The sequence below is a fragment of the Neoarius graeffei genome, chromosome 9, assembly GCF_027579695.1.
Source record: "Neoarius graeffei isolate fNeoGra1 chromosome 9, fNeoGra1.pri, whole genome shotgun sequence".
NCBI classification, from domain to species: domain Eukaryota; kingdom Metazoa; phylum Chordata; class Actinopteri; order Siluriformes; family Ariidae; genus Neoarius; species Neoarius graeffei.
In genome coordinates this window covers 42,578,515-42,605,571 of record NC_083577.1, presented here as the reverse complement: position 1 = coordinate 42,605,571, position 27,057 = coordinate 42,578,515, and the positions used below count along the sequence as shown (strand labels likewise).

General features: G+C 42.5%; 1 protein-coding gene across 2 annotated transcripts in view; it reads left to right on the top strand.

The window, feature by feature from the left end:
* Positions 1-7,224: 7,224 nt before the first annotated feature.
* The window catches only part of clybl (citrate lyase beta like), a 168,750-nt gene continuing 148,917 nt past the window's right edge, over positions 7,225-27,057 (top strand). For both annotated transcript variants that reach the window (XM_060929526.1, XM_060929527.1), the window contains exon 1: positions 7,225-7,278. In XM_060929526.1, coding sequence (XP_060785509.1) covers positions 7,235-7,278 — 44 coding nt within the window. In that variant the 5' untranslated portion in view covers positions 7,225-7,234. The remainder of the gene's footprint in view (positions 7,279-27,057) is intronic.

The following is a 27,057-nucleotide window of genomic DNA, read 5'->3' as shown; positions in this document are numbered from 1 at the left end:
GGGGTACACCCTGGACAAGTCGCCAGGTCATCACAGGGCTGACACATAGACACAGACAACCATTCACACTCACATTCACACCTACGGTCAATTTAGAGTCACCAGTTAACCTAACCTGCATGTCTTTGGACTGTGGGGGAAACCGGAGCACCCGGAGGAAACCCACGCGGACACGGGGAGAACATGCAAACTCCGCACAGAAAGGCCCTCGCCGGCCCCGGGGCTCGAACCCAGGACCTTCTTGCTGTGAGGCGACAGCGCTAACCACTACACCACCGTGCCGCCCGCATTGAGTGTTATATCAGATATATTCCATTCAGCTACAAATACTGAATGAGTCAAAGACAAGTTCAATATCATGCTAGCTGAATGGAATATATCTGATAGACCACAAAATAAAGCCAGCCAATATTATTATTATTATTATTATTATTATTATTATTATACATACACACTCTCTTCATATCAGCATTCTCGAAAGCCAACGCTAGCTTACCTGCGACTCGGGGCTGTTAGAGCAGCAGTCCAGTTACCTTCCAGCTGGTGTAGCGTTCATCACTAGTGTTAACAAAGGCCAACGCTAGCTTACCCACGACTTGGTGCTGTTAGCGGGGTAGTCCAGTTACCTTCCAGCCGGTGTAGTGTTAGCGAAGGCCAACGCTAAGGCAGTCAAGTCGATTATTATTATTATTATTATTATTATTATTATCCCTGTGTAATTTCCTTAGTTACTTTTAAAATCAACATTGACAACTACACACAATGGAGCTAGCTGTCAGGCAAAATTCTCTCAAAATCTTCTGTTTTTGATGAATCAAACCCAGTGGCCATGTTTGTTTACAAACTGTCACTGTTGCTTGCTAGCGTGGATGTTTTACGTCTCCGACGTGTGATGTCGTGTCGTCTTGACGACGTGCAATATTGTAGCAATGTTGCATGCCCATTCTCTATTGGGGAGAGTGGCGTAATACACGGAGGATAAGTGATATGATAACAATATTGCATGCTATCGAATGAAATGAATGAAACCCCCTAGAAGGGAATAGAATACATATATGTTATTTACCAGCTGGGAGGGCCGTATCGTGAAATACCGTGACCGAGGTCTTGAAAGTACTCAAGGCCGAGGTCACGGTATTTCACCATACGGACCGACCTTAAGCTGGAAAATAATATATTTATTTTTTTCTTTACCAAATTCTAACAGAAAACAAAAGCGCCCAAAAGGGAAAACCGAGCTGAGGCGAGCCGCCATTTTGAATCCTCATTCACGGTTGTAATGCAAATTGCTTCCTCCTCGGTATACAAGTGCACCTCCATGGCAGGAAAAAAACTACATTTTGCTGCCTATGTAGTCCCCTATTTATACAAAATTGAGTCATTCAGGATTCAGCCATGTTTTTGCTCGGCTTTAGCAACAGTTACAGGTTTTTAGCTTTCTCCTAAAATGTTTTCTTTTATTTCTTCTTCCTCAGGGTAGTAAAACTCACTTTCACTGTGAACACTGTTGTTATCACTATCCATGATGTAAAATTAATGCTATTATACAGAGAAATGCTGGCAAAAATTTTGATAAAAATCTTATGTGACTTAGTGACAATTTTTTTTTAAAAAGCGTATAAGCAACCCTCTGCAGTACATATATTAAGGATCATTTGGGAGATAATTAATTTAAGAATAGTTCAATACCCTTATTGCTCACATGCTCCCATTCTCTCCCTTTGATTCTATGTCAAATTCTATTGCTTTAATAGAAATCCGTTCTCATTATTTATATTTATAATTATATATGAGTGCTACAAATTCTTGTTTATATATATGATATTCTTGTTAAATAATATTGGCAAAGAAGTCCTCAAATATTTTACTATAATAGTGAAATACTTTAAAAAATTTTAATACTTTAAAAATTTTATACTGAAAGGGTTTTTTTTTTTCATTGTTTAAAATAAATAACAAAAATCTAAAGGAATTCACAATGGTTATGTTGAATCTCAACATGGCAGCAAATTTGACAGGAAGCATTAATGTTGTAGTGTGATAGCTATACAATAAATGTATATTTGTTTACAGTCAGAGAAAAAAGAGCTTTCAAGGAAGCAAGATAAAAAATTGTAAGTAATTTTTTTTTTCAGATAGGCCTTTAGTTTATGTATTGTAAATATACCTTTGGACTCTCTCTCTCTCTCTCTCTCTCTCTCTCTCTCTCTCTCTCTCTCTCTCTCTGTATGTGTGTCTTTGTCTCTCTTTCTTTGTTTTGAAAGAGATCATAGTTAAATATCAGAGCCAAGTAAATCTAATCAATTATACAGTTTTACACATAAAATATTCAATAGAAATCAAAGCACATTTTCAAAAAGTCACAGTATAATGAGAAATTTAAATTGGAAAGAGAAACCATTTGTTTATTAGAAATGCCAGAGTGGGGTGGTGACTTGCCATCCATAAATTTTGTCACTCCTAAATCTCCAGACCTCAATCCTGGCACTATTTCAAGATTTTTAATGAACCCAGGAATCAGAGACATCAAACCCTGGTGATGCATTGTCCATTTCTATCAGAGAGTGCTATGGAGGACAAAGGAGAGAAAGAGAGGCGAGGCGTGTATTCTTATATAAAAATTCAACATTGGCTTTTGGAAAGGATCATTAGGTGCTTTCCATGCTTTAGGCTCGCATCAAAGGCATACAGCAGGTATACCGATTTCTGTAAAGTGAGGGAAATTGCTTGGGTCTTGAACCACTGTGTGCAATATTGATTAACTTGCTTCATATGCCATGCACCCCTCTTTGGCTGAACGAAACCCAAGCTGCTTTTGGGGGCTCAGTGGTTCCTAGGGGAGACCAGAATAGAAGTTGGGTATCTTGCTGTGATCCAAAAAAAGTGTGCCAAATGTTATCAAAATGGGATTAGTGGACAACAGTTGTGTATAATGAAGGCTGAAGGGGAAAGGTGTTTCCAAGTAACCAATGAGTGGAATTTTCAAACTTTCATGCTTTTTTTTTTCCATTTGTGAGGAAGTCTTGATGTGATCACATGGACCTACACCCATACTGCACTGATATTACTATTGCTATCAGTATGACTACAAAGGTGGTCAGAAACGGCAAAATGAAAAAAAAGTGTCTACTGAGATACGGTCACCATTTGTGGAGCCATGCAGTTCTGTATTTTGTACCATGTGCAGAATGAGGTTGGTGTCCATGAAGAGTCACTATGGTCATGTTAGCAGTAGAGCTGCACAGCAGGTTTGGTTTGAGTCAACTCCTCTCACAGCTGCTCATACATTTGAAACAAATTGCAAAATATAAGCTGGACCATTTTCACCAAATAATAGACTATCCCATGTACATTAGTAATTACTGATGCACACAGGAACAGTGTACTGGGTTACACTGTTATAACGTAGCACAGCTTTAATTCTGGAGTGATGAGTAGAGCTTAAAGGAGATACGCAGAACCTTTATTTTTAAATAAATTTCTGAGTGGATAGTATCTTCATCCTTGATGCTTGTATGCTGCATAAATGGGAATAAAAAAATATATTTTTGAGAGTTAAAATCGACCACAAAGTTGGCATTGGAGCTGCCCCGCTGAGCCAGCCAGCCCTGAGTGCGTGACGTCACAGCGGTAACCGGTTTTAAGGCCGAGGCCTTTGACAGCTATAGACCAAAGTCATATAAATAAACATTTATGGTGAAAGTAAGAAATCCCGTTACCGACTTGCTCAGCTAAGACTGATTTGACTTCATTGATTTTGGGTTAACTCTCATTAAAACAGGATGGGTGTTATAACTTATGCAACATACATGTACTGTACATGCATGCATTTTCACTGATAAAACTTAAAAGGCTAATTAAATAATCAGATGAACTGAGACAATCACATTCTGAAGCAAATTAAATAATCTTATACCGGGAACTTAAACACACAATACAAGTTACATGTATTCATCTAAATGCAGGTAAACAACGTATTGTTGTTGTTGTTGTTGTTGTTTATCCAAATGAGAGTCAGAGCTTGCAGGCTGATTTTGTGGCCGATTGTTTTGAAACAATCTGACTTTCAGTTGTTCGTTCAGTTCTCCGTTCACTCGCTTCTTCCATGTAAGGGCGAGATGGCAGCGATATCCAGTTTAGAAATCAGATGGCTGGTCCACTCTTTCTCTATTTTGTCCATACGGAGTACTCCGCCATTACTGCTCGGCTCAGGCGATTACTAAAACCCGGGACGGAACGGGACATCACCGGTTTTAGCAACAACCGCAGGGAGGTCACTGCCAGAGCGATATGTCACGTCCTGTTCCATCCCAGGTTCTAGCAACAACCCTCGGCTCACTCTGGGAGGACTGGTGCAACTGAACTTTGCTTTAAAAAAAAAATAATAAAATAAAATAAATAAATAAAATACTTTCTTTTTCTTGTAGTTTTCTTTAATTGTTGGTACTGCATCCTCTTTCAATAAAGGCTTATAGCCAACACTCCTCAAAAGATCAGAGGTTTCGTACGAGTCTTCAGTAAAATGTGCAGCGCAGAGGAGAGACCACTTCGTAGGCTCCCAATGTGCCTGTGAACTTCTCGCAAACCGTGCCCAAATCTTTGCAGTTTGAACATTCTTGGGCCATGAATGCAATGTAAATCCACCTTCTGTCATGTTGCTGGCGGGTGCAGCAACACGTCTACATGGCATGGCGATAAATTAGCTCAAAATGGAGGATCGGAGTTGCAGTCAGCTCTGTGTTTTAGTATAGCGGAAATGGCGATGAGACCGATAGACTTCCTGCTGTGACGTTATAGACGTCAAGGTCATTCACTCAGACCGCTACCTATATGAATCATTTTAATCGTAAAAATTACTATATTAGATTTATTGTTTGCACTTAAAACTATTCCTGTGCCATTCTTGAGGTCTCAAGGCATTTATAAATAAAAAGTGAGGCCATGGTTCTGTCAGCTTTAAGAAGACATCCATGACTGCGACCTACAAAATATTAAAACTCTGAATGTATGAATTCTGCATGCAATTACTTTGAAATGGGCTCCAGTGTTTGATAGTAGCCTATTCGCATCACACACTGATGGGATATTTCTTTCTGCATGGCACTCTTGTGGAGCTTGCAGAGGTGTCCTCCAATTTCGTGCAACGCTCTATGCCCACAGCTAACACACATCCGGGAACTGCTTTTTAAATCCTGACATTTGCAGAGAATCCCCTGCTGACTTAATCATGCCAAATATTGCGTGTCATTTGTGAGCCACACATGGACCTGGCTGACGGTAGTAGTAGTAATCCGCCTCTGCTGTGCATGGCTCCTGGGGCCCTCACTCACTCAACTCCCTGCTCTTATTTTCCTGTCACGCTTGCTCATGCTCATACAAATAACAACCAGCATCATCGTGCAATGGATATTTATGGAAATGTAGCTTTGATGACTAAATGGGTTTTAAAAAAATTGGGGGGGGGGGGGGGGGGTGAACCACACAGACACAGACAACTCTGTGAAACATCTTTCAATTTAAAGGGGAACAGAGGGCAATATATAGAGTAAATATAACAATAAAACACACATTAATGAACCTTATTCAAGACTTACAAAAGTTTTTTGTTCTAAGGTTGGAAAGTTATAGTGTTTTGAAAGTAGCTCGAGCAAACTATTTCCGCAGTTTGAACAGCCCGCCATGATATTAATTTTATCCAATCAGAATGCACGTTCATTTTCTCTGCGTAACACTCATGACGTATGTATGTGCCCAGTTGTGTTGGCTTATTGAGGTTGGGAATAGCATGTGTGAAATACCTGTTTCTGCCTCTTGCGACGATTTCGCAAGTCCACGGGTGGCGCCTATCTCATTGCAGCAAATAAATTCTGCTGGACTCGTGAGCAACTCCACGTTACATTTTCCGCACGAGCACCACGCCGTGTCACCTGCACGCAGACGCTCTGCCCCACGCTCGCCATGCCCATGGTCAGCATCAGTCTCATCCTCGCTGTCATCCGAGCTTTCTTCTCTTATTTCATCACCGGAGTCGAGAGTACCTCTCCTAGGTTCAAACTGGTACCCTTCTAAGCCATAGCCTGCTTGCAGTGTGTCTTGCGGGATCTCTTTGTATGATTCGACAGAGCTGTCGCTTTCACTTGATGCGCCCGACGCCATGATTACACGCTTATCTCCTCTATTTCGGAGAGTTCCGCTAGTGCAGTGGGTAGCGCTGACGTCACGGTCTTTTAAAAATGGCGACTCTTGTGCGGTTTATGGTGCGTTCATGTGCTATGGGAATTATGGTAAATACCAAACGCCGACATGGAAAGCACACATGAACGCCCCCTCTTGTGGTATTTTCCACTGGGCAACTCGTAGAAAATTTTGATACACGAGTTGCCGAGATGAGATGAACTTTAACCTTTTCAACATGGCGGCGAGCGGTACAAGACTAGCTTATGAACCAAGAAAGAAGTGGTTTTCACCTACGGAAAGCTGACTCTCACCTTTTAAACGAGTCATGTTATGGATATTATATTATTATAATATGTATATTATAGCCTAATACAAAATATTCTGTGGCTGTCCAAAGAACGCCAACAATGATCTAGATACTAGCTGCACTCATTGTGGCTACAGCCAAATTTCCAAAAACTGCGTGGCATTCAATGTGTTAAGAAAATCTCTACTTGTCATGATCAGGAAATATTCAGCATTATTTACCTTTTGACTTTTGATAACTCATATTCCTGCTGCAGCTGATGAACAAGGCAATCTATAATTGTTTTAGCCAAATAACAGGCCTGATTCTGAATCTGGTCCACCATCTTTAATTTGTCAACAACAACAAAAGCATGTGAACACAACACACTGGTAAATACCACTTCCCAACTGGAAAATATCATCTTCCCATAGCACATGAACGCAGCATCAGTGTATAAAGTATTATATTTACAATTACCAAGATATTTCGTTGTTTTCTAGTATATAGATTTGATAGAATACTTAAGAATATGTTACTTTGTCACATCAGCAACTGTATATATTATATTTGGTACCCCTTTAAAAATAACCACCAGAAATTGTGCATAATTATTATGGATGATCCCAAACAGGCTGCCTGTGAGACCATACAACTTTAAATTACAAGCCACGCCCATCTTTCTTTCTTCGACCAATCACAAATCTTCACAAGCACAAAGAGGCGCAGCCGCCAGCCAATAGAAATGTGTTTTGAGATGACGTTGGAAACATGGCGCTGTGCATAGCTCGGGTTTACAGCAGGCAGTCTACTCAGTAAGTTTTGAAATGCCTCGGTGGTTCTTACTCGTTTGTCATGACAAGTATTTGTTTTATATGTTTCCTGTTTGCAGACAGGCGCAAAAGAGCGGTCACAAAGCCGGTGACAGCAGTAATTGAGCGTTCCTGTTCTCCAGGGTGAAGTGCTCGGTGCGCGGACACTGATGTTTGAGTGATGGGAAATTATTTATCTCATGAGACAAATAAACCTGGCTGTGCAGCTTCAAGGCTGAGTTATTCACTTCCGTGTTTTCAAACCGAGCAGCTGCAGCAACTGTTTCAGAGAGAGAGAGAGAGAGAGAGATCAGGTGAATGCCCGAGCAGTCTGCAGTGTTGCCAGATCCGCTGGTTTTCCCCGGATAATTTTGCAATTGGGTTTTCTCATATCTCATCTCATCTCATTATCTGTAGCCGCTTTATCCTGTTCTGCAGGGTCACAGGCAAGCTGGACCCCATTCCAGCTGACTATGGGCGAAAGGCGGGGTACACCCTGGACAAGTTGCCAGATCATCACAGGGCTGACACATAGACAACCATTCACACTCACATTCACACCTACGCTCAATTTATGCCGCTTTTCCACTACCAACGCGGCTGAGCCATGCCGTGCTGAGTCGAGCTGAGTGGGGCTGTTGGCGTTGCATTTCGACTACAACCGCGCTGAACTGTGCTGGCTGGAAGTGGGTGGACACATTGGGTGGAGTTAGCGAAAGTGGGTGGACGTCACGTGATGTCGTTAGGCGGCGCAAACAGTGACATCAGTGACCTTTTAAGCGGTAGTCTCACAACCCGGAGAGTAAACAATAAACATGGAGGACATGGAGTCGTTAGTGTTGCTGGTCTTGGTGCTGTGGCTTGTTGTCACCGACAACGCCAACAGATACTGGCAAGAGCGTATAGATGAGGCGAGGCGCATAAGGCTTCATAATTCTCATAATTCGTAATTCTCCTTCTTCCGGGTTTACGGTGTTTACAGATCCCAGCGTGCTCGCGGGGCGTGTGTGGGAGTGTGAGGACACTCCTCCTCACCAATCAGTGCACAGGGGAGTGTCTCCTCACGCCCCTAGCCTCACTCAGCTCGGTTTGGCTCACTTCAGCCCCACTCCAAAACCGTGCGAGTTTTGGGGGCTGAGCAGGGCTGAAGCGAGCTGAGTCGTGCTGTTCTTAGTCGAAACGCGAGCCGTGTCGGGCTGAAGTGAGCTGAAGCGAGCTGAAAAAGGGTAGTGGAAAAGGGCCATTAGAGTCACCAGTTAACCTAACCTGCATGTCTTTGGACTGTGGGGGAAACCGGAGCACCCGGAGGAAACCCACGCGGACACGGGGAGAACATGCAAACCCCGCACAGAAAGGCCCTCGCCGGCCACGGGGCTCGAACCTGGACCTTCTTGCTGTGAGGTGACAGCGCTAACCACTACACCACTGTGTGTGTGTGTATTATTTACCAGCTAGGAGGTCCATATTGTGAAATACCGTGACCGAGGTCTTGAAAGTACCGACCGAGGCCCTCTGGGCTAAAATCAGTATTCAAGACCTCGGTCACGGTATTTCATCATGCGGACCAACCTTAAGCTGGTAAATAATATATTACTTTTTTTCTTTACCAAATTCTAACAGAAAACGAGAGCGCTCGAAACAGAAAACCGAGCCGAGGCAAGCCACAATTTTGAATCCTCATTCACGGCTGTAATGCAAATTGCTTCCTCCTCGGTATACAAGTGCACTTCCATGGCAGAGGAAAAAAAGTACATTTTGCCGCTTATGTAGTCCCCTATTTATACAAAATTGAGTCATTCAGGATTCACCCACGTTTTTGCTTGGCGTTAGGAACAGTTACAGGTTTTTAGCTTTCTCCTGAAATGTTTTCTTTTATTTCTTCTTCCTCAGCATAGTAAAACTCGCTTTCGCTGTGAACACTGTCGTTATCGCTATCCATGCTGTAAAATTAATGCTATTATGCTGAGAAATGCTGGCAAAAATGTCTAAGGTTTTTGATAATCTTGTAAATAAATCTTATTTAAAAAAAAGAGAAATGTTGACAAAAAATGCTACTATGCTTGTTGTTGTGAACGAGCGAGTCACCAGAGGTCCGTAATTGGGGTCCGTATTGTAGGATACAGACCCGCTGGCCAGCCATTCAGAGCGCAGGATTTGATGGAAACTGCACCGTGAAAAAAAAAAATTTTTCAATCTCAAATAAAAATGAACCAGTCCCCCAAATAATATAACAACTGACAAAAAGGATCGCAAGTGGCATGGTGGTGTAGTGGTGATCAGCACTGTCGCCTCACAGCAAGAAGGTCCTGGTTTCGAGCCCAGTGGCTGACGAGGGCCTTTCTGTGTAGAGTTTGCATGTTCTTCCCATGTCCGCATGGGTTTCTTCTGGTTTCCCACACAGTCCAAAGACATGCAGGTTAGGCTAATACCCTATGTGTACACCGGAACGTGATGTAATTTCCGCTAAAATGTCAGGATGGTTGTAAACATCCGGTAGCCATTGAAAGTGCACACTGTGCTGTCCATAGCTGCCAACACTCCTGTTTTTTCTGGGTTTCTCCCATATTTCAGACCCATCTCTACATGTATTAAACATGCCATGTTAACGGACAAAATTATCTTTTCAACAACGTACGGACAGCAGGTCTAATCACCACTGCTCTGTGCCGTTCTGCACAGCATCAACTAGGTCCGTTTCTCACCTGAGCTTCCACACTTTTTTTTTTTTTTTTCCAAAGGACTCAGAATTGCAGAAACAGTGGGTTGTTAAGATCAGGAGAGATCATTTTATCGTCACAAGTACTTCCCGAGTGTGTTCGTGACACTGTCACTGATGATCTGATCGAGCCTCCCACTCCAGCTGGACGACGACTGCGACCTGGAGCTGTTCCTGTGCTTTTTCATTGGAATAACTATAATATCCCAACCCCACGACCTGGAGTATGGGAAAGAACAGGGCGTCCACCCAACACCGACCCAACAGAGATGCAGACTGACCCTGATGATGATGACCCATGGCCATGTCATGAACATGACTACTGAGTCTGTTGCGCTTGTAAGTAAGAGCAAGGGTAGAACTTATGTTGAACTAACTTTTGAACATGTTCAACAGAACTTTGAATGTGCCATTTTAACCAGTCTTACTCTCAGCTGGTGTGGCGTATCTGTTTTCTTCATAGATCTGTAGCCGTGGGCCCTCACTGTTCTCTCGTTTGCCTTATTTTTGCCTGATACTTCCATCAGAAATACAAACACCGTTTTAAAAAAAATAGGCATTTCTAGTAACATGGTTAAACTGAACCAGGACGGTTTGGTTCGTGACCAAAAGACAACAGTCACATCACTAGGCTGCCATCTCAGGCTAGCTAGAATTAACGTTAGCGTCAGCAACTTGCCTTCAAAATTGCAGAGGTAGGACGAAACGTAGAACTTGAAACCCTTTTCAAGTTTACTCTGCAGCATTGTACTTGATGCTCTGACAATACGATGCACATCGTTAACAGTAAACTTTGGTAACTCCAAGAGGCACCTTGTGAACTTCATGGACTCAGCCATAACATCGGCACCGCATACCGACCGGAAATATCGTACCATCCTTACACCAAACGAGGAAGTGATGCATGCACCGAGGCCATTGGTGGCTCTAAATTGAGTGTGAATGGTTGTTTGTCTCTGTGTCAGCCCTGTGATGACCTGGTGACTTGTCCAGGGTGTACCCCGCCTCTTGCCCATAGTCAGCTGGGATAGGCTCCAGCTTGCCTGCGACCCTGTAGGACAGGATAACAGGATGTGTCATGTAAAGGGTGATAGACGGATGTAAGCGCAGGAAGAGATTTATTGAAAGCTTGCCAGCAAACAGACCCAAAATGGAGACAAAGGCAGAGTCAAAAAACGGGCAGTGGTCGAGGGAGGCACAGGCAGGATATCAGAGATACGAGAATACTCGCAGTCCAAAACCAGAAAAGTGATTCAAAATACAAGGCTTTTGCAAAGTCTGTGTTACTGAGAGTCTTTATATGTATGCGCTGTGATTGCGCGCTAATCAGGAGCAGGTGAATGGTAATTAGTCCTAATGGTGCGCGTGCACTTTATAATCTGTGGCTGCGCGCTCCGAGCTCCAACACGTGACAGATGTAACCAGACAAGTGTTTGATATTGGATGGTAACTATAAAGTAATGATGTAAAGTGAAAGCGCTGGTTCACTGCTGTCCACCAGGCACCCAGCAGAGTCACACCATAATAAATGTCGTGGTGTTTCTGGCGCATGGCATGCGGTGTCAAAGAAAGGAAGTAGTCATAAATCCATAAATCTGTAGTCATAACTGTGATGCGTATCTCAATATTGGTCTCGCTGTTACGATACAATGCAGCAATTTATTGATGTGAAAAACACCACACGACACAATTCAATGGTTCATATGCTATAGTATTATTCTATTCAGGTTGATTTTGTGCCTTTGCAATTATTTTGCTCATACACTCATCAGGAGCTCCGTTTTTAGGCATTGCCTTTTATTTATTTATGTATATACTAGTGAAAATGTGTCCTTCTCAAAGCTGTTTTTTTTTTATACAGTGGGGCAAAAAAGTATTTAGTCAGCCACCAATTGTGCAAGTTCTCCCACTTAAAAAGATGAGAGAGGCCTGTAATTTTCATCATAGGTACACTTCAACTATGAGAGACAGAATGGGAGGAAAGAATCCAGGAAATCACATTGTAGGATTTTTAATGAATTAATTGGTAAATTCCTCGGTAAAATAAGTATTTGGTCACTTACAAACAAGCAAGATTTCTGGCTCTCACAGACCTGTAACTTCTTCTTTAAGAGGCTCCTCTGTCCTCCAATCGTTACCTGTATTAGGCTGGGCATACACTGCGATTTTTGGCCCGATTTTGACACGATTTTCACTCGTGCGACTATTTTGGAGATCGGGCCAATTTTTGGCTCAATCGTGCGTCTCGGATCGTGTAGTATACATGGGGTAACGACAAGCGATTAACACCTCACGACCTCCTCCCGATCGATCGGATGAAAATCAAACATGTTTGAAATCCTGGTCGCCCATCGTGAGGCTATCGCACTGTTGAAGCAGTGTCACGAACCGATTTACCTCAACCTGTCACACTGCACATGCGCGAACACAGATACGGAAGAGAAAACAAACACTGAGCAGCACTTCCGGTCTCCTCCTCTTCTTCACGTTTAGAGATGGGATTTATGGCTCTTTGATGGGATCCGCGTCTTTGTGATCCGTTCTTTGAAAAGAGCCGTTCAAAAGACTGGCTCATTTGGCTCTTTTTAAAAATATTTATTCAGTTTTAAGAAGACAGCGTCTAAAGAAGCCAGATCCCTCTGCTTAGACAGTGACATCAATATTTCTGGACATACCTTTTATATAAAGCAACCTAGACTTACATTATTGTAACCCCTAAACGCTCATAAATAACCATTAAAAAAACAATGAGGGCTTCAATGAATGTCTATGCAGAACGGCTTTTCTGTTAAAAAAAAAAAAGAACCCACTCAAGAACATAGTTATCAAGAACGCAAGAATATTTTATAGAAAAACACTTGTTTTACAAAAATATTTAAGTCTGAGATACAAAACTGATACAACTAGACAAACAGATAAATAAATAAAATACACAAAAATAGAACAAACAAAATGACGATAGAATAAATTAAATGAACGTCCGTGCAAAGTAGTTTTCCCACAATATTATCATTAATATCACACAACAACATTATAAACTATCTGAAACACAGTACAGAAAAAGAACGACAGAAAGAACGGCTCCCCCAGCTCGAGACTTGGTTCTCATCGTTCATGCCTAGGAGCCGTTCAAAAGAATCGGTTCGTTCGCGAACGTCACAACACTATGTTGCAGTTCCGGATACAAGAATCTGGAAGTATGGAAGTACAGTGTGAGCAGTCAGATCGCATCCAAACATCGGATCGTATAGTGTGAGAACAGGAATCGTAAGCTGTGTGCTGTTTACCCCTGCGATTCACTCGTACAGTGTGAGCAGCAGCTAAATACCGCGATTGAAAAAATTGCACAGTGTCTGCCCAGCCTTAATGGCGCCTGTTTGAACTCGTTATCAGTATAAAAGACACCTGTCCACAACCTCAAACAGTCACACTCCAAATTCCACTATGGCCAAGACCAAAGAGCCGTCAAAGGACACCAGAAACAAAATTGTAGACCTGCACCAGGCTGGGAAGACTGAATCTGCAATAGGTAAGCAGCTTGGTGTGAAGAAATCAACTGTGGGAGCAATTATTAGAAAATGGAAGACATACAAGACCACTGATAATCTCCCTCGATCTGGGGCTCCACACAAGATCTCACCCTGTGGGGTCAAAATGATCACAAGAACGGTGAGCAAAAATCCCAGAACCACACGGGGGGACCTAGTGAATGACCTGCAGAAAGCTGGGACCAAAGTAACAAAAGCTACCATCAGTAACGCACTACACTGCCAGGGACTCAAATCCTGCAGTGCCAGACGTGTCCCCCTGCTTAAGCCAGTACATGTCCAGGCCCGTCTGAAGTTTGCTAGAGAGCATTTGGATGATCCAGAAGAGGATTGGGAGAATGTCATATGGTCAGATGAAACCAAAATAGAACTTTTTGGTAAAAACTCAACTTGTCGTGTTTGGAGGAGAAAGAATGCTGAGTTGCATCCAAAGAACACCATACCTACTGTGAAGCATGGGGGTGGAAACATCATGCTTTGGGGCTGCTTTTCTGCAAAGGGACCAGGAGGACTGATCCGTGTAAAGGAAAGAATGAATGGGGCCATGTATCGTGAGATATTTTGAGTGAAAACCTCCTTCCATCAGCAAGGGCATTGAAGATGAAACGTGGCTGGGTCTTTCAGCATGACAATGATCCCAAACACACCGCCCGGGCAACGAAGGAGTGGCTTCGTAAGAAGCATTTCAAGGTCCTGGAGTGGCCTAGCCAGTCTCCAGATCTCAACCCCATAGAAAATCTTTGGAGGGAGTTGAAAGTCCATGTTGCCCAGCGACAGCCCCAAAACATCACTGCTCTAGAGGAGATGTGCATGGAGGAATGGGCCAAAATACCAGCAACAGTGTGTGAAAACCTTGTGAAGACTTGGAGAAAACGTTTGACCTCTGTCATTGCCAACAAAGGGTATATAACAAAGTATTGAGATGAACTTTTGTTATTGACCAAATACTTATTTTCCACCATAATTTGCAAATAAATTCTTTAAAAATCAGACAATATGATTTTCTGGATTTTTTTTTTCTCATTTTGTCTCTCATAGTTGAGGTATACCTATGATGAAAATTACAGGCCTCTCTCATCTTTTTAAGTGGGAGAACTTGCACAATTGGTGACTGACTAAATACTTTTTTGCCCCACTGTATGACTATTTAGGGAAAGTGGAAATTTGACCACTGGGCTGTTTCTGAGCAGTTTTTTGCCCTTTAACTAAATTGAAATAGGTGATGGGGGAATTAACCATAAATAACTCTTACTAGAACACCAAATAAAAGCAACTAGCTTTTTTCATAACCCTTTTTAATGTAGAAATTATAGACCTCTATCTTAATGTTGAGATGTCAGTTTATGGGAAAAGGCGCTATTCTCAAATTGCAATATTTTGGAACATTTTTTACTGAAATGCTATCACTTTTAATCTCTCTTTAGGACCTTAAGTTTTTTTTTTTTTTAAAGCATTCCATCAATGTTATTAGCCTGTAAAATGTCCCCTCAGTTACAATGGTTGGTATACAAATCTGTATATATTGACAGCCTGCATCATGTGACATTTCTGCTTTAAAATCAGGCACTGTTTGATTGTCGAGATTGTCTGGATCAAGACGGACAACAGCTTTGCTACCTTTTCCTGTGCCATAGAAAAATGTACTGTCCATCACTAAACATGAAAACAGTGAAGAGGTCTCAATACACTGCACTACATGTTTCCCTGTAACATACAGTGGTGCAGCGGTTAGCATCACTATCACCTCACAGTTAGAAAGTTCTGGGTTTGAACCTCACAGTTGACGGGGGCCTTTCTGTGTGGAGTTTGCATGTTCTCCCTGTGCCTGTGTGGGTTTCCTCCGTGTGCTCTGTTTTCATCCCATAGTCCAAAGACATGCAGATTATGTCAACTGGCTACTCTAAATCACCCACAAGTGTGAATGTGAGTGAGTGTTTTTCTCTGTGATAGATTTTACCCTGCCGCTCGTCTGAAGTCAGCTGGGACTGGCTCTCGCTTCCTCTGCAACCCTGACGGATAAGCGATGTAGATGATAGATGGATACATGTGCATGCTAAAGCATATGCTGACATATAATGTAATAGGATAATATTGTATTTTTGTCATATAATCTAGTTTCATTGTATTTGTTAACTTTTTGCACTCAAGCATCTTCCTACCATGCTAACCACTATGCTAACATCCGCCCTGCCTCATGGTCATTTTTACCCTTTACCGACATTTCAGCTGCACAGTTGAGCATGTTTTATGTAAAATTCTCGCACAATGGATTAACATTTGATATTTAACATCATATTCTTTAAGGTCTTGTCTATCTGAAGAACATCATGGTTTATCCCTTTTCTACCATATTCCTGCTTTGTCCGAATCTTTGGGGAGTGATTTATGGTGCTGCCCCTGTCATCGGAAGTGCCTTTCCATCAACAGGGATGGGTTCTTGAACCGGTTCCGTTCAGGACTCTTTTGCCCCTTTTCCACCAAAGCAGTTCCAGGGCTGGTTCGGGGCCAGTGCTTAGTTTGGAACCGGGTTTTCTGTTTCCACTCAGTGCGTTTACATGCACATCCAAATTGAGCTACTGTCGGTAATCGAGCTAAGGGTCCCAGCAGGGGTGCCAGAGAAATCCAATCCTACATGCACACAAGGAAATCGAGCTATTGTGTGAGGTACATTGTGCACCCGAGCCACAGGTGGCGCTACACGCCCCATTGTGTTGGTACACTTCCGGTTGTCGTCATGAAGAAGAGCTATTCAAGAGTATAAACAAAGTTATCAGCAGTGTTGCCAGATACTGCTGATGTTTTCCAGCCCAAAACATGTTCAAATCCACCAAAATGCACTTAAAACCGCCCAATCTGGCAACACTGGCAGTTCCGTGTTCACAAGTTCCGTGCTCAAGCTGTTAGGCTTGCTCTAACAGACTGCATGGCTACAAACTGTCCTGCGCAGACCACTGTTTTGTAAGACAACTTATTTTGCACAATTGTATATTTTTCTAAAGTCCATTTTTTGCTTACAAAAAAATATTTTTTTTTGCTTACAATTTAACTTATGTCTTAATAAACACACAAGTTCAATTGTTTTGTTTTTATTGACATTCTTCAGATGTTGACTTATGTACACAATTCACAGCTATGCAACAGCTGTACAGATGTATTTGGTGATTACAGTAAGTGAGCTAAGTTTTAACAGTGCAAACAATGCCACAAAAAGAAAAGATTCATGCCGTTGTCATGATTTGTTGTCATGCCGACCGAGGCTGTTGTGTTTCCCGCTTGTGGTCTCGTCACTTGTCACTTCCGGAAGGGGCAGTGCTGAAGTAAGTAGCTCGACTACGTAGCTCGATAGGGTTTACATGCACTAAGTAGCTCGGCAGAAATCGCATAATCTAGGTCGTGTAGCTCGATTCCGAGAAATCAAGTTCGGTTCAATTTTAGCCGAATTAAGGTGTATACATGGCATTTTGAAGTTCGATTTCAGTCGAGCAACGGCAGAAATTCGATTCTCTCTATGTGCATGTAAATGCACTGACTGACAAAGAACTGGCTCTGGGGCCAGAAAAACCGGTTCCAGGCTAACACCAACTCTCTGCTGGGCCAGAGGAAAGAACCGCTTACGTCAGCGGGGGGGGGGGCGGAGTTGTTAAGACCAACAGCAATAACAAGACCGCGAAAGATCGCCATTTTTAAGCGACGAGAAGCAGCAGCTGTATAAACGCGAAGTCATCCATTATTATTATTATTGTTGTTGCTGCTGCTTCTTCCGTGGTGTTTTTGCTTCGATATTCGCGCCAAGGTTTATGCAAACGTAGCGACGTAACTGACGTACCGTAAATCCTCCAATATAGGCCGGGGCCTTTATTTCACTCAAGTGCATCTTGGTCCAGGCCATTACTGGAAGGAGGCCAGAATTAGAGGCAGGCCTCTATTTCTATTTGAGCAAAACAGACTACCAGTGGAATGAATAAAAACGAGATTTTGTGTCTATTTGAATCTATAAAATAGGTTCATTTATTGAAAAAGTACAGTTACCATAATGGTATACAGAACATTATCAACAAATACCGGTAATTCAGACATCCTTTCCAGCAGCTGCAATTTTTCTGCACGGCAATACGAAAAAAAAAAAAGACAACACAGGCTGCAATCTTGGCCAAACCGACTTGCAAAACAAAGTTTTGAAAAAATGGGATAAAAAGTTAACGGAAACTGTTCTGCCTGTTCTGCCTGTGCCTGAACTGTAAGGTACGCACTAGCGGTGTAATCCCCCCCCCAAAAAAAAAAAAAACGCTTGCGTGCTGCAGTTTCTATGAAGAGTCGATCTATAGGCTTATACACAAAACAACGATAGAACTTTAACTTGAAATTGAACAATAGCCTTCCATGAACACAGGCTGATATTTGAACAACATATGTGAACTACACACGACAATAAACAATAAACTCTTTATAGCCTCGATTAGAATCTAGTGAACTTGCTCAGCACTACCGCACGCACGACTCTGACACACACTGTAGCGCAACGTGGGGTACACAGACTCGCTGAAAAACTCCTCGGGTATTTTTCTGAGTTTACCGAAAATCAGAGTAGAAGGAGCCACCCACCCTCTGTCTGGTTTGAAGCGGTTCTGTAGGACATTGAGCTTTACAGAGTCCGGTGCACATTTTAAGGCATCTGGTTGAAGTTGACCTATGTCTGATAAATCTGATGTCAGTGGTAGCGGGCTGACTCGTGGCTCATTAGTAAAGCTATCTGATGGCTCATTTGTCAGCAAGGTGGAGCAACCATCTACTTCTGATCGTAAGGGACATGGGGAGATGTAGGTGTTCTTATATGAAATTCACTGGATGTATGGCTAGTTTCAAACTCAGAGGTAGATGAAGGCAATTCCCTCAAAGGAACTGAGCTAGCATCCAGCTGCAGCGTACTGCTGCTAGGTTGCGGAGGAGTGGAAGCTGCCGGTGCCGTGTTACTAGCTGATACTGGAGAGGACTGGCAAGCAGATGACACCCCTGGATCACTGCTTTTGGACTTTTTCGGAGAAGTCTGAAACAAGCTCGTTTGTTTCAGGGTTCGTTTACTCATTTTTGACTCGCTTCTCAATAAATTCTCGCACAAGCTCTGACTACTGACGATTGTCTGTCTCCGTTTCTCAAAACTGGAGAGAATCTCAGTGGTGCAAGAAAAGTATATCTGCATTGACCAATGAGCTTTCTTGGTCACGCACACCCCGCCCACTCCTGAAGCACACAAATGCGCCGGCACACACACGTGTGTGTCTCTCTCTCTCTCTCTCTCTCTCTCTCTCTCTCTCAAATTATGTTGCATTGCCAAAGCATTCAGGTAACAATTATAATTAAAAAAATATATCTCTCTCCCCAAGGTACGGCCATACGCCTGGCGGCGCCACTGATGTCTTTCAGATCGGAATGATTGTGTAAGGCCACTATGATCTCAGAAACATAGTTGGTTATAGCCCCGGCCTGTATTAGAGTCCGGCCATTATTTACCTCCTCCGACAGCGAGACCGGTCAATATTAGAGTCCCGGCCAGTAATGGAATGCAGGCCAGTATTAGAGGATTTACTGTATACAGTGACGTAATGACGTATACAATGACGTAACTGACGTATACAGCAACTGCGAGCGATGGAAAAGCAAACTGGTTCTCAGCTGGCTCGCAAGTTGAACGAGTTGTGAACCAGCACCAGCCCTGGAACTGATTTGGTGGAAAAGAGGCATTTGAACCTTGATGCTAGCTAGCGAACCAGCCCATGTTTTCACCAGTTTTGAATTGGAACTGTTGTAATCCAGGAAGCGTCAGGAACAGAGGGCGTTGAACAAAGCACAACAGGAGTAAACGGTTGTAACAAGATGGCGGAGTGCATTGATCACCACCTAGCTTTTGTTCTGTCATAGATGTTTTCATTCTTTTTTTTTCCCCCCAGAAGATATATTCTTTTTCACTGCGTTCTCCATTGCTGTGCTCTGCCTCCACTCCAAACTAATGACACACCCACTGATGATGTCACAGTTCATGCTGGAAGGACTTTGGTTTCCGGTTGGGAACCAATTTTTTTTTTTTTTTTTTCAATTTATTTTTGTCAATTTATTTTCCAATTTGTTCTTGGTTGAGGCGGCACGGTGGTGTAGTGGTTAGCGCTGTCACCTCACAGCAAGAAGGTCCGGGTTCGAGCCCAGTGGCCGGCGATGGCCTTTCTGTGCAGGGTTTGCATGTTCTCCCCGTGTCCGCGTGGGTTTCCCCCGGGTGCTCCGGTTTCCCCCACAGTCCAAAGACATGCAGGTTAGGTTAACTGGTGAGTGTGAATGGTTGTCTGTGTCTATGTGTCAGCCCTGTGATGACCTGGCGACTTGTCCAGGGTGTACCCCGCCTTTCGCCCGTAGTCAGCTGGGATAGGCTCCAGCTTGCCTGCGACCCCCTGTAGAACAGGATAAAGCAGCTAGAGATAATGAGATGAGATGTTCTTGGTTGAAATGCTCCAAACAGTTCAAAATTTGGTGCACAAACCAGAACAGATCCCGTTCCCTGTTGGTGGAAAAGGGGTAAGAGTGGGGAAAGTGTAGGAACTGTTGCTCCACACAGTTGTGTTGAAATAAGTCTCTTCCTGCAAATTGTTTTGAGGGGTTGGAGCCCCACACCAACCGGAATACTGGGCAGATTTTTTTTTTTCTTTTTTCTCACTGTCAAACTCTGCTCTCTCACGTGGTTGAGAAGTCCATGTGAAGGGCTAGGCTGGTTATGATGGCCTTTGGGCTGCTTTTGTAACTTAGACCTGGATAGTCTGAGCCTCTAAATGTCAACTTGTACACCTGTTCCATTTAGCACAATCGTGGCTTCTTTTTGTCATTTTGGGTAATCCTTAAATGTTCTATGTTTCACAGAGGTTTCCTTTTAGAAAATGTTTCTAGTAGAAAGCTAGAAATCTCCTCCAGGTAGAAAACTGATGCCAGTTTTGGGCCAACATCAGCCATTTTGTCTGTTGGCCCAACAGACTTTCAGCCACTTTGAACTACATCTGGCCAACCTCAGCCATTCTGTTGAGTCAGCACCGAGTGCCAAAGTTGGCCCTACATAATTTAGTCTAGTGGGCCAAGTTTTGGCCCTGGCGGCCCACAGATTTTCAGCCACCATTAAATCTGCTTTGCCAGTGTTGGAAGGTTTGTGATGAAAAGTGCGCCAATGCCAGTGTTGCCTTAATGTTAGCACAGTGTTGTATCAGGAGGGCCAACACAGCCACCCATAACTGACATTGGATCGATATCAGTTTGTTCAGCCCAGCCAAAGTATGGGTTTGCAATGTAGACACAGTATTAAAAGATGTTTATCTGCTCACATTTGTGCAATATGCAAAGGGTCAGGGTTAGTAAGAACCCTTTTCCTGACGCTGGTTGGGATGCACTGAACAAATGAACTTAAAAGCTACCAAATTATTACTTTTGGCAAATTTCAGCCTCCTGTGAGTTGAGTACTGCAAACATGCATCAATTCACTTAGTTAACAGTTTGTACATTGTGCAACCTTGTTGCTATGGGCCAAACGAGTAGATGTTTTTGATTTCACTGTTTGCAAGTAAGCAAAACCTATAATTTGTACTGAGGGTTCTTTATTTGTGAATTATATCCAGAATGAAGTATGTAGTATGTTTTAATGAAAAATGAGGAAGTAAGGCTTAATTGGTTCTTACTTGGAACTTGAAGATGTATTATGTATTATTGTTCATTTTTTAATTGCTCTTTGTTTTAGCTAACATAATACTGTGTGGCAGGTGCTTAAAGTTTTTGACAGGCTGGAGAATAAAATGCGCAGAATAGATAACTAGATAGATACTGTGACCTAAAGTCAGTGACTTGCTCTAGCTCTTACAAACGAGGATGTCTGGTCACCATACCCTGTAGATCCGGATTGGTAAGTGATAGAGAATGATGCTTGGTGAGGGGGGGAAAAAAACCGCTGAGCTCTATATAAAATTTGGAGAGCTCATAGCCTCTTCCTCACTGTAGAGACGAGTGAAGCTATCTGACCACCAGCTTACCGCTCGCATCGCATGTACTTGGTTTGTGTTAAACCATGGTATCTGATCAAACTAACCCCAAGAAAAGTGTATCCTGACTTTTCCCCCCTTTAATTACCTCCTTTTATTTTCTCAAATTTACCCCATTCCTTACGTATCTTTACAGCGCTCCCCTTCACTTTTTTTTTTTTTTTGGTTTTTTTTCTCCTTTTCCATTTTAGTGTTTGATCATTTTTGAACGGCTGTTTCACTACTATAATTATTTCAATGGAAATTATTTCAGTTTTTCTCTTATACTGTGTATCTTTCGCTTTCATATCTATCTGTCTGTCTGTCTATCTATAATGTGAACACACAGGCTGTACAATTCTTCCTTTCTATTTAGGACAGTTGTTGAAACAGGATTATGTTCTCATGTTTGCCATTTTCTCTTCATTCTCACAGTCGTGTCTTAACAGTATTTATTGGTTATATAATTCACTGCCACAGTATTCATGCAGCTTGCGACCAATATGACCAATAAATACTTTTAAGACATGACTGTGAAAATGGCAAATAACATGAAAACAATCATTTCAACAACTGTCTTAAATAGAAAGGAAGGATTGTACAGCCTTTGTGTTGGTAAAATGAGAGAGAGGAAGTAAGAAATATATGAAAGAGAAAGATAAACTGAAATAATCTCCGTTGAAATAATTAGTAGTAAAAGAGCTGTTCGGAAAAATGATCAGAGACTGGACTAGAAAAGGGGGGAAACCCAATAATACCCAATAACAGTGAGGGGGAGCGCTATAAAGATATGTAAGGAATGTGGGTAAAGTCAAAAAAATAAGAGGAGGTAATGAAAGAAAAAAAAGTCAGGAGATGCTTTTCTTGGGGCAAATTTGATTGGATATGACAGTTTAAAACATACAATGGTGCTTGAAAGTTTGTGAACCCTTTAGAATTTTCTATATTTCTGCATAAATATGACCTAAAACATCATCAGATTTTCACACAAGTCCTAAAGTAGATAAAGAGAACCCAGTTAAACAAATGAGACAAAAATATTATACTTGGTCATTTATTTATTGAGGAAAATGATCCAATATTACATATCTGTGAGTGGCAAAAGTATGTGAACCTTTGCTTTCAGTATCTGGTGTGACCCCCTTGTGCAGCAATAACTGCAGCTAAACGTTTCCAGTAACTGTTGATCAGTCCTGCACGCCGGCTTGGAGGAATTTTAGCCCATTCCTCCGTACAGAACAGCTTCAACTCTGGGATGTTGGTGGGTTTCCTCACTTGAACTGCTCACTTCAGGTCCTTCCACAACATTTCGATTGGATTAAGGTCAGGACTTTGACTTGGCCATTCCTAAACATTAACTTTTATTCTTCTTTAACCATTCTTTGGTAGAACGACTTGTGTGCTTAGGGTCGTTGTCTTGCTGCATGACCCACCTTCTCTTGAGATTCAGTTCATGGACAGATGTCCTGACATTTTCCTTTAGAATTCGCTGGTATAATTCAGAATTTATTGTTCCATCAATGATGGCAAGCCGTCCTGGCCCAGATGCAGCAAAACAGGCCCAAACCATGATACTACCACCACCATGTTTCACACATGGGATAAGGTTCTTATGCTGGAATGCAGTGTTTTTCCTTTTTCCAAACATAACGCTTCTCATTTAAACCAAAAAGTTCTATTGGTCTCATCCATCCACATAACATTTTTCCAATAGCCTTCTGGCTTGTCCACGTGATCTTTAGCAAACTGCAGATGAGCAGCAATGTTCTTTTTGGAGAGCAGTGGCTTTCTCCTTGGAACCCTGCCATGCACACCATTTGTTGTTCGGTGCACTCATGAACATTAACATTTAGCCAATGTGAGAGAGGCCTTCAGTTGCTTAGAAGTTACCCTGGGGTCCTTTGTGACCTCGCTGACTATTACACGCCTTGCTCTTGGAGTGATCTTTGTTGGTTGACCACTCCTGGGAAGGGTAACTGTGGTCTTGAATTTCCTCCATTTGTACACAATCTGTCTGACTGTGGATTGTTGGAGTCCAAACTCTTTAGAGATGGTTTTGTAACCTTTTCCAGCCTGATGAGCATCAACAACACTTTTTCTGAGGTCCTCAGAAATCTCCTTTGTTCGTGCCATGATACACTTCCACAAACGTGTTGTAAAGATCAGACTTTGATAGATCCCTGTTCTTTAAATAAAACAGGGTGCCCACTCCCACCTGATTGTCATCCCACTGATTGAAAACAGCTGACTCTAATTTCACCTTCAAATTAACTGCTAATCCTAGAGGTTCACATACTTTTGCCACTCACAGATATGTAATATTGGATCATTTTCCTCAATAAATAAATGACCAAGTATAATATTTTTGTCTCATTTGTTTAACTGGGTTCTCTTTATCTACTTTTAGGACTTGTGTGAAAATCTGATTATGTTTTAGGTCATATTTATGCAGAAATATAGAAAATTCTAAAGGCTTCACAAACTTTCAAACACCACTGTAAGCCAAATACACAAGGCGGCACGGTGGCGTAAGTGGTTAGCACGGTCGCCTCACAGCAAGAAGGTTCCGGGTGCTCCGTTTTCCCCCACAGTCCAAAGACATGCCGTTAGGTTAATATGGGACGGCCTTGAGCGAGGCACCTAACTCCCAACTGTTCCCCGGGTGCTGTTAGCATGGCTGCCCACTGCTCTGTGCGTGCGTGCTCCTTGCTCACGTGTGTGTTCACTGCTTCAGATGGGTTAAATGCAGAGAGGAATTTCACAATTGTGTGATGAATAAAGTTGTTCTTCTACACGTGATGTGAATGGTAGGATGGCAGCCAGATGGCTTCACTCTGACGAGCCTATGAGCTCTCCAGATTTTATATAGAGCTCAGTAGGGGGAAAAAAAAGCCTGTTTTTCATGGAGTATTCCGGTTTGGTGATCTGGATCAGCACCAAAAGTCCAAAACAATGTAATTCAGCCCAGAGGTATTCTGCATATGAAATTAGTTGATGACTGGTTGAAAACTGAGGGAGAAATGGTGTCCTAAAAACATTAGGAGGATAATAATAAAGTAGAAAGATCCTGAGTGAGAGTGACAATTTGCACCAGCGCTGCTTGCGCAAATTAATAAAATGCACAGAGAACACGGATGAGGGGGAAGAGAGGGGGGGAAAAAAACGTAGAAAATGACCGGAGGTGATGGGTGATAGCTTTGCTCTCTGTGATTGTATTTTCGATGGAGTTAATGGATTTAGTTCACATCTGTCAGTGTACGAGCTGCACGGAGACCTACACAGTAACGTGCTCTTTCACTTGGTACTCGGTGACCATCACGTCCATATGCGCTGAAGTTGTGGGTTTTTTTTTTTTTTTTTTAAATTCACATAACACTTCTTTTTAAAACTTCAAAAACGCAAGCAGATAATTGTATCCTTGGAGGTGCAAATACTTGGGCCACATCCGTGTATTTCGGCGTAGTACAGCCTTCGTTATGAAGTGTTTTTTCTAGAGGGACCTTGAAATAGCAGTTTTCTGCCAGTGAGGGTGAAATTCTAGAATCTTGCATGCAGCAGTATTAAATTAGGAGGTGGGGAATGGCAAGGGAATATATCTTAATACTGTGAAATTTATTTTTGGGCTAGGTAGACTATCCTTTCACATGTGCAGTGAACTACCTGATTGTAGCACTGGGGCTTTTGTTAACTAAATACCTTGCATCATGAATCTCTCAGAAATGTTGACATAGCCATATTTATTATAAGTCTCTCTGTTTACTTGCAGGGCAGCACGGTGGTGTAGTGGTTAGCGCTGTCGCCTCACAGCAAGAAGGTCCGGGTTCGAGCCCCGTGGCCGGCGAGGGCCTTTCTGTGTGGAGTTTGCATGTTCTCCCCGTGTCCGCGTGGGTTTCCTCCGGGTGCTCCGGTTTCCCCCACAGTCCAAAGACATGCAGGTTAGGTTAACTGGTGACTCTCTAAATTGACCGTAGGTGTGAATGTGAGTGTGAATGGTTGTCTGTGTCTGTCAGCCCTGCGATGACCTGGCGACTTGTCCAGGGTGTACCCCGCCTTTCACCCGTAGTCAGCTGGGATAGACTTCAGCTTGCCTGCGACCCTGTAGAACAGGATAAAGTGGCTAGAGATGAGCTGAGCTGTTTACTTGCACAAAATATACCAGGTTTTGCCTTTATTCCAAAAAAGACCATATTCCTATGAATCTGTTTACATGGCTAATGAAAATGAATCTTCCTCTCATTCTTGTTTGCATCCAGCCACATACTCTGATTAATATACCATGCCCCCCCCCCAATATGTTGACACTGTGTCACAAAATGCTCCAAGAACCTCCTTTACACATATTCCGAATATGCTGTATACATGTCCAAATAATGCTCCTAAAAACCCAAATAACATCGCCATATCCCACATGTCTAATGTACAAATACCTAATTCAGAATCCTTGACTTGCAAGTGACGTCAAAGCAAACTAGAAACCCGGATGTTGGCCATGTTGGTGGAGATACAAATGTGGGATCCAGCGACATTCCAGTCAAGTCAAGTTTATTTTTATAGCGCTTTTAACAATAGACATTGTCACAAAGCAGCTTTACAGAATTTTAATGACTTTAGACATAGTCACGCTTGCGCAACTCTCTGTTTTTCCACCGCTTTAAGTGTTCTTTTAGCTCTGCCATATCTTTTGTGTTGTATATGATTGTGGTCACAACAGTACTTGTGACTGTGGCACATTCTGAGTTTTTAGAATTCCATCCGTGATTCGGAAAGAGGGCGAGGAAACGCTGAGGCTTAGTACAGAGAGGAGACGAGCACGGCTGAACAACATCGGCAGGGCTGATCTAACAGAGGCTAAAACCAAAACGGCTCATGTTTGCAGTCATCATTTTATCTCCGGTGAGATTCAAAAGCTTTCTCAATAATATCATGGAAGAATTTTATTTCGTGTTGCTAGCATTTTGCTATAAAATGAGCGTTCTCTTGTCGTGGTTCACTCCGTCGTTGTTATAATTTTAACCCGTGTATTACCATTTCGCTTCTAGGAGCGCCAGCAAAATTATACGATAGAAACAATCCAGACTGGGCACCCACTCAGAAAATGGGCTATGTTTCGTCCAAGGTCGGGCTTGATTCTTCGGCAGCCAAACCAGATAGAACATGATATCTGGGTACTCGATGGTCGCTAGAAACGTGTTATCTTGAGAAAAGTCTGACTTTTTTAAATAATATGGGTCAAAACCACACATATCTATCTTCTCTTTGTATCAAATCTTCGTTCGACCGTTCAAATCGTGGCAATACTGAGGAAATTCAGCATTGTTTACAGATGCGCTTTCAGCGGTTGCCATCCTAGTTGCTTTGTATATCCACCATCATGGCGGACGCTCACGATGTAGCACATTTTGATCACGTGGCTGCAAGTCATCTATAATGCATGGGAAGCCAGGCTTGTCATTTTGGCTCTGCAAAGAACCGGTTAACT